Genomic DNA, 8,375 nt, shown 5'->3' with positions numbered 1-8,375 from the left:
TCTGGAGATCGCCTTGGGCCCACTCCGCCCCACAGAAACAGAAGGTGTGGGTGAAGGTGCTTCTTCTTTCTGGAGCAGCCAGTGAATTTAACACCGGCAACTCGGGTTGTGATTTTTCTTTTTACGGCTCTTGGCCTTTCCCGGTGAGGCTCATTTCAAGTTGTATTTGTAAAAACGTTTTTTAAAACAATTATTTGGAAATGGCGACTCCTACCAACCTGGAACGTCACGGGATTAGATATTAAGCCAGGGGTGGGGAACCTCTTCCACCCCATGTCAGAGAAGCCTTCCGGGGCCACGGTCCAGTGGTGGGCAGAGCATATTGTAGCATAACTGAAATCACATCGTAGCTTCAAGCTTTCACTGCCAATAGCTACGCCTTAAGAAAGGCATTTCAAACTTTTAGAATGGGGGCGGGGGGGCACGATTGCACAAAAGCCAGGACACTTCAAAAAGATTGGCCACTGGGGAAAAGGGGATGGCACATTTGGGGAAGAGGGATGGATTTCTAGGGAAACCGAAGAGGGCAAATTTTAGCTTTCGGGCCAAAGGTTCAACGTGGGGAAAAAGTGCAAGCAAGACGTCTGCAATTTAAGCTTTATAAATATCATTTCCCGCCCCCTCCCCTGCTAGCTTTTAAAAAGGAACCGCTTTGAGAAGTTTTACACAGGGTTGGGGTAACTACAGCCAAGTCGCCCAAGCTGCTAAGATTGCCGCAAAGCCTCCGGTTCTTCCGTCTGAGAGAAGCCAAAAACCCCACTCAGGCCTCAGGGGATCGCCTGGGGCTCCCGTCCCGCTCGCCGTAGGCGAAGCTTCCGCTCGAGACGGCCTAAAGCTTGGGGAGCGTGCCCGGCGGGGCCAAGAGGACGCCGAAGACGTAGAAGAGTCCCAGAAGGAGGTTGAGCTTGGCTGTCCTTTGGGGGATCTTGACGAAGGTTTGGCTCCGGAACTGCCGCTCCAGGGAGAAGGCCATGGGCATGGTGAACAAAGGCAGGGCCATGCTGATGGTGTAGTGGGTGGCCAGGACGCAGAAGATCAGGTACGGCAGGAAGAGGAGGGCGTTGTAGAGGACGTAGGAGAGCGTGGGGCCGATCAAGATGGCCAAGGTGACGATGCCGGCCTGGCGGTCCGACTCCATGTCTCGGGTGTTGTTGCTGTGCAGGATGGCTTCCGTGCTGAGGGCCAGCGGGACGGCGTACAGCAGGGGCGAGACGGACAGCTGGCCCACCTGCACGGCGTAGGCGAACATCACCGCCAGCGGCCCAAAGGTGATGAGGATGACCACGTCGCCCAGAGCCACGTACTTCAAGCCAATACCTGCGGCGAAGACGAGGAGGTATGAGAAAGCCGTCAAAGAGGAGAAAGAGAGGCAGGGGAGGGTAGTGGTGAAAGGGCTGGACTGGGAAGACACGGATTCGAGTCCCCGCTCAGCTGTGTTTTCTAGGCAACTTTGGGCCAGTCGCGGACTCTCTTCCCCACAGGGTGAGAAGCAGGCCTAAACTTCTGCCTCTTCCCATAAGAACATAAGTAGAGCCCTGCTGGATAAGACTGAGGGTCCATCTAGTCCAGCACTCTGTCAACCAGGGACCAACAAAGCGGGACACAAGTGCAACAGCACCCTCCCACCCATGTTCCCCAGCAACTGGTGCACACAGGCTTACTGCCTTGGATCCTGGAGGTAGCATGTACACATCAGGGCTAGTAGCCTTTGACAGCCTTCTCCATTCATCCAACCCCCTTTTAAATCCGTCCAAACAGGTGGCCATCGCTACATCTTGTGGTAGTGAGTTCCATAGCTTAACTCTGCGCCTGTGTTCACACGGGTCACTCAGGGGAAGTCTGCCATAGTATGGTGAAATATACTGTAAATTATAAGGGGGGGGGGGGGCGCGTAACTCAGCGCTAAAACATCTGCTTGCAAGCAAGGACACCCCATGCTCCATCCCTGGAGTCTCCAGAGAAGAATTCTGCCTGAAACGCTGGAGAGCCACTGCCAGTCAGTGTCGACAAGACTGGGCTAGATGGACCCACGGTGTGACTCACTGCAAAGGCAGCTTTCAATGTTCCTATTTAAACCAGCCCTTCAAGAGCTAGAAGCTTTTAGGAGAACAACCATAGCTCAGCGGTAGAACTCCCAGGTTCGAGCCCCAGTATCTCCAGGTAGCGAGATGCAGGATCACTGATAGGTTATGCCTTCGCTGATTGGCTATGCTTTGGGGGGAGAGGCTATAGCTCAGTGACAGAGCCCTTGCTTTGCATGCAGAAGGCCCCAGGTTGGATCCCCAGCATCTCTAGGTAGCGAGATGCAGGATCACTGATAGGTTATGCCTTCGCTGATTGGCTATGCTTTGGGGGGAGAGGCTATAGCTCAGTGACAGAGCCCCTGCTTTGCATGCAGGAGGTCCTGGGTTCAATCCCCGGCATCTCCAGACAGGGCTAGGAAAGAATCCTGCCAGAAACCCTAGAGAGCTGCTGCTGCTGCCAGTCAGTGCCGACAATACTGGACTAGATGGACCAAAGGTCTCTGGCAGCTTTTGCTGTTCCTCTATAAACCAGCACTTTGTTTAGAACCGCCAAGCTATTGGGCAGCATAGAAATGTAATGAATAAACAAAGTAATGAATAAATGGACCATGAGGACTAGAATATTTTTCAGAGAAGTACTACAGCTCACATGCTTTGCACGGTGAAGAAGCCGGGCTCCTCCAGCTAGCGTGAGGAAGGAACCTCTTACCTCCAGTATAAAGGAAGGAGCTAGAGAGCCCTCCGAAGTAGATCAAAGCCAGGTGCTCCAGCCGGAGGGTGGAGAGGCAGTACAGGCAGGCGGCGGACAGGCAGCCCAAGGTGTACAAGAACACCCCAAATCTAACCACATCTTGGGGCTCCAAGATCTGGTCGACCAGCGTCCGGTCGTCGCTCTTCTTATGGTCGATGCCCTTGGAGAAGTCGTAGTAGGTGTTGACCAGGTTGCCGGCACCGTGGACGGCCAGGACGGTCACGGCGCTGCCCACGAGGAGCCCGGGGTCCAACGTTCCCTGGGAGCGGTAGGCGAGGGCGCTGCCCAGGGCCACCGGGGTCAGAGAGGCGCTGAAGCTCCAGGGCCGGAGAGCCAGCACGTACGACGCACATTTATGTTGCCAGCTGCTGAGGGGAGCCTTTGGAGGTCCAAGCAAGGCTCTCCCTTCGCCTCCTACCTCCTCCTCTGGGTGCTTCTCAGCCACGATGCTGACCTTCTCCATCTCTTCTTCGGCTTCCATGGCTTAGGAGGCTCCTGCAAAGCCGGGTGTCAGAAGTGGACCTGGGGAAAAGGAGGAGGAGATTAGATGGCAATCCCTTGTCCTCCAGGGAAGCCCAAGGTGCCCGCCGATTTTCTTTCCGCCTTCCCTCTCTCCAGCGGGAATGTCGCCCTAAAATGAGAGAATGTAAGAGTCCTGCTGGATCAGACCAAGGGTCATAGAATCATAGAATCATAGAGTTGGAAGGGGCCTCTAAGGCCATCGAGTCCAACCCCCTGCTCAATGCAGGAATCCACCTGAAAGCATCCCTGACAGATGGCTGTCCTGAATGCCTCTTGAATGCCTCAAGTGTGGGAGAGTCCATGGTCTCCCTAGGTAATTGGTTCCATTGTCATACTGCTCAAACAGTCAGGATGTTTTTCCTGCTGTCCATCTAATCATACTGCTCAAACAGCCAGGACATTTTTCCTACTGTCCATCTAATCATACTGCTCTAATAGTCAGGATGTTTTTCCTGCTGTCCATCTAGTCCAACACATCTAGTCCACGAGGATGCCTGTCTAGATCCGTAGAGCACAATAGGACTCTTTCGGCCTTGGAAGTCAGGGCAGGAAGGAATGAGGGGAAAACTATCATAAGTGAGGACTGGCCTCAGACATCAGGAGCTGATGGGGAAGAACCAGGCAGGCAGGCAAGCCTGTGAGTGAGCAAACTGAGAGCCACAAACACAGAATCGGCCAGAAGAATCACTCAGAAAAGCAGAAACCAACACAGCCCATAAGTATTGGAAAGTCTCCTAAATTATATTTATTTATTCACCTACTTGATTTGTACCCTGCTTTTCCACCAAGAAGATCAGAGCTCAATAAAAAACGATCGAGGTGGGGAAAATGCAGTTTAGACAATCGTAAAACACAAGTCCATCGAAAGCACAATGAAAAGGAGGACAATAAAAACGCGTACAAATCCGTCAACGCAACGCGAGAGGACGGATCCCACATCCCGGGCACCAGCTTTTCCCAACCCGAGTCCAGCCAGCTGCATTAGACTACAGCCTCAATCAACCCCAGCCAGGGAGCTGCAGTCCAACACTTCTAAAGAGTGCCCAGCTGGGAGAAGGTGCTCTTCGAAACAGCTTTGTTCCATTCAAAGCAGGCCTCCTATGCTTAACTGTCACATGACAACGGGAACACTTTGCTCTTCCGTCTTGACCCTAAGAGGTTCCCCCAGTCATCCGAGGGTTGAAGCTGAACGACCATTGACCCTGCAACAATTCTTCCCGTCAACAGCATCCAGGGGACCACAAGTAGGGGAGAAAAGAAAAAAGTGTACCAGGGCAAATAAGTGCAGACGACTCAAGAAAGTGAGCCAAGCCACAAGGTATATTTATTATTATTATTATTTATTTATTTATTTAGCACCATCAATGTACATGGTGCTGTACAGAGTAAAACAATAAAATAGCAAAACCCTGCCGCATAGGCTTACATTTATTAGATTGTAAGCCTATGCGGCAGGGTCTTGCTATTTACTGTTTTACTCTGTACAGCACCATGTACATTGATGGTGCTATATAAATAAATAATAATAATAATAATAATAATTCTAATAAAATCATAATAAAACAATAAGAAGGGGAAGTGTATAACACAGCGCCTAGCCTTTCAGAGCCGAGCAGCCTTCAACGGATCTCAGCAGCAGACCATCAAACAAACATAAAATCATACTGCTGAAAGAAACCAAACAACCTTTTCCAGCTGCTTCTTCCAAACTTGGCCACGTCATTATTATTATCAATTATTATTATATTATTTGTATCCCCCCTTTCCCCCCCCCAATACGTTAATCCTGCCTCCCCTTTCTCATCTGATACTTATAACTTGACTTTTTTATTTTTATTGCTGCTCCGTTTTGAAACAGAACAATTTCTAATACGGAGTTACAATAATAATAATAATAATAATTTATTTCTTACCCGCCTCTCCGACTGGATCGACAAGCACAAAACACTTAAAATACTGATCAAAAACATGGCATACACTGTTTAAAAACATCCTAAAAGCATCCTAAAAGTATCCTAAAATTCCACTGGATAGGCCTGCCAGAAGGGATCAGTCTTGATAGCTTTCTTGAATGCTAAAAGACTGTCAAGCTGATGAGTCTCCTCCGGCAGGCCATTCCACAGTCTGGGAGCAGCAGAAGAGAAGGTCCTCTGGGTTATGGTTGTCTTTTTATCATGTAAACTTTTATCTTTTTATCACGTAAACTTTTCGCATTCACCGCTCCAGAATATGTTCAGATGCGGAGCGCTGTATAAAATGCTGCAAGCAAATAAATAGATAAATAAATAAAGTAACCCCTTAGGGCACCAAGCCCAAGTCTGTCTTCATGTGACTCTACAGTGACTCTTCAGGGATTCAGGAAGGGTTCTTTCCAAGTCCAAAGTAGGGAATGAACCTGGATTCTCCCGCATGCAAGTGAGGGCGCTGCCCACTGAGCTACTCAAATGCTGGGAAAGTGATCTACTGCTACTTTAAGTAATCAGCGCCAAGATAAATGCTTTAGAAGGTGGATTCCTGCCTTGAGCAGGGGGTTGGACTCGACGGCCTTATAGGCCCCTTCCAACTCTACGATTCTATAAAATGAACAAACGTACCTCAAGTTTGATCCTTGGCAATTTCCAGTCAAAGGAAAAGGATCTTGGCTAGCTAGGTGGGGAAAGATATCTACCTACAGGATCCTGACCAGCAGGATAGACCAGTCATGCTTTTACTCAAGGGGACTAAGTAGCTACCTGCATGCCATCGACACCTTTAACAGCTGCAGAACCAGATGTTTTCAACAGATATGTTTTCTCTTTCTTCCTTCCCCCAGTAAAATTAAGGTGGTCTTCCCCAACCTGGGACCTTCTACATACAAAAAGACACACCCTACCTCTGAGCTACGACCCCACAGAGTCATTTGGGGAAGGAAGACAAACACCCACTGCGAGTTTAATAAAAACATTTTTTATAGTAAACTAGGGTGACCCTATGAAAAGGAGGACAGGGCTCCTGTATCTTTAACAGTTGCAGAGAAAAGGAAATTTCAGCAGGTGTCCTTTGTATATACGGGGAACCTGGTGAAATTCCCTCTTCATCGCAACAGTTAAAGCTGCAGGAGCTATACTAGAGAGACCAGATTTAAAAGAGGGCACCTGCAGCTTCAACTGGTGTGATGACAAGGGAATTTCACCAGGTTCTCCATGTATACAAATGACACCTGCTGAAATTCCCTTTTCAATACAACTGTTAAATATACAGGAGCCCGGTCCTCCTTTTCATATGGTCACCCTAAAGTAAACCAACAAACACTTCAGAACATCAGAAGAGCCCTGATGCTGGATCAGACCAAGGGTCCATCTAGACCAGCTCTCTGTCCGCATAGTGGCCAACCAGCCATCTGCCCAAGGATTATTTATTTATTTAAAACATTTATATCCCACCCTATATCAATAAGATCCCAGGGCGGCGTACAGGACATGGACAAGCAGGACATGAATGCAACAGCACCCTCCCGCCCAAGTTCCCCAGCAACTGGGACATACAGCCTTAATGCCTCGGATACTGGAGATAGCACACAACCATCAGGGCTAGTAGCCTTTGATAGCCTTTGCCTCCAGGAACTTATCCAACCCCCCTTTTAAAGCCATCCAGATTGGTGGCCATCACCTGAGCAAGTCATAGAAGATGCGATTCTCATGGGACGGAGGAACACTCTTTGGCATTATTTTGCAAATGAAAATCAGCTAATAAATTTCATAAATAAGTAAAGGTGCAATCCTATGCATGTTTCGAGAGATAGAAAAGCCCTACAGTATTCCCAAGCCAGCATGTAGGACTTATTTTTTTCTTCCTATAAGCTGGTTCAAGAGAGGGATAAAAATACTTCAGGTCACAATCCTATGCATGTTTGGACAGGAAAAAAAAAGTCCTGGGGAATACTGGGAGTTACAGGATTTTTTTTCCCCTTGTTGAACATGCACAGGATTGCACCCTTAAGGGACCAGTAAACCTGATCCTGGCGTGCTAATTTTGTAACGCATAGGATAGCACCCTGGCAGGGGAATGCTGGAAGTTGTAGGACTTTTTCTTGTCTAAACATGCATCCTTAATAAACACCACTCCACCTCACACACAAACAAGCAGCTTCACCTCCCCACCCCAAAAGAAATTGCAGTGGAGGGTTTGCAAACCCTCCCCCCTCCACCCCAGTCTCCTGTCTCCGTCGGTGGCTGTCCTCCCAATTCCTCCTCCCCTATCCAACTTGCTGTATTTGGGGCATGGAAGGGGAGCTAGCACTTCCCCTTGAAGACTCACCATTGGACAACGGAGGGAAAGTTTGGAGAAGCTTCTGCTTTTCCCTTGGAACTTCTGCCTGCGCCATTCACGCCCCCCCCCCCTCCTCTGCCTCCTGGGATGGCTATAAAAAGCCGTGCGCTTCCGAAAGCAGCCCGGCTGGAAACCAAGACCTCGAAGCCAACAGTTCCGCCCTCTCTCTCTCTCTCTCTCTCTCTCTGTGCATCGTTTTGTATTTGGGGAGTTGTTGGGAAGGGTGACCAATTAGGGTGGCCCTATGGAAAGGAGGACAGGGCTCCTGCAGCTCTAACAGTTGTGTAGAAAGGGGAATTTCAGCAGGTGTTATTTGTATGCAGGCAGCACAGGGGGAAATCCCCTCTTCATCACAACAGTTAAATAGGGTGACCCTATGAAAAGGAGGACAGGGCTCCTGTATCTTTAACAGTTGTATTGAAAAGGAAATTTCAGCAGGTGTCATTTGTATATATGGGGAACCTGGTGAAATTCCCTCTCCATCACAACAGTTAAAGCTGCCCTCTTTTAAATCTGGTCACTCTAGTATAGCTCCTGCAGCTTTAACTGTTGTGATGAAGAGGGAATTTCACCAGGTTCTCCATATATACAAATGACATCTGCTGAACTTCACGTTTCTCTGCAACTGTTAAAGATACAGGAGCCCTGTCCTCCTTTTCATAGGGTCACCCTAAGTTAAAGCTGCAGGAGCCCTGTTCTCCTTTCCATAGGGCCACCCTAATTGGCCACCCTTCCCAACAACTGCCCTCTTTTGTATCTAGCCACTCTAG

The 8,375-nt window shown here is 49.0% G+C and overlaps 1 protein-coding gene across 1 annotated transcript; it reads right to left on the bottom strand.

The window, feature by feature from the left end:
- Window positions 1-583: 583 nt before the first annotated feature.
- On the bottom strand, window positions 584-7,702 carry UBIAD1 (UbiA prenyltransferase domain containing 1). The gene is made up of 3 exons (XM_063145098.1): window positions 7,594-7,702; window positions 2,734-3,297; window positions 584-1,317 (listed from the first exon to the last, which is right to left on the bottom strand). Exons 2-3 carry the CDS (start codon window positions 3,254-3,256, stop codon window positions 830-832), a joined length of 1,011 nt encoding a protein of 336 aa, XP_063001168.1. The 5' UTR covers window positions 3,257-3,297; window positions 7,594-7,702; the 3' UTR covers window positions 584-829.
- Window positions 7,703-8,375: the final 673 nt, after the last annotated feature.

The sequence above is a fragment of the Elgaria multicarinata genome, chromosome 20 (genome assembly GCF_023053635.1).
Source record: "Elgaria multicarinata webbii isolate HBS135686 ecotype San Diego chromosome 20, rElgMul1.1.pri, whole genome shotgun sequence".
NCBI classification, from domain to species: domain Eukaryota; kingdom Metazoa; phylum Chordata; class Lepidosauria; order Squamata; family Anguidae; genus Elgaria; species Elgaria multicarinata.
The sequence above is the reverse complement of the archived record's forward strand: the minus strand, read 5'-3'. Positions and strand labels throughout refer to the sequence as shown.

Excerpts from the sequence above, each read along its gene's own strand:
- UBIAD1 (XM_063145098.1), bottom strand. The coding sequence starts at position 3,256 with ATGGAAGCCGAAGAAGAGATGGAGAAGGTCAGCATCGTGGCTGAGAAG. Across the intron at positions 1,318-2,733 it reads CTCCTTCCTTTATACTGGAG|GTATTGGCTTGAAGTACGTG; the intron begins GTAAGAGGTTCC and ends TCTTCGCCGCAG.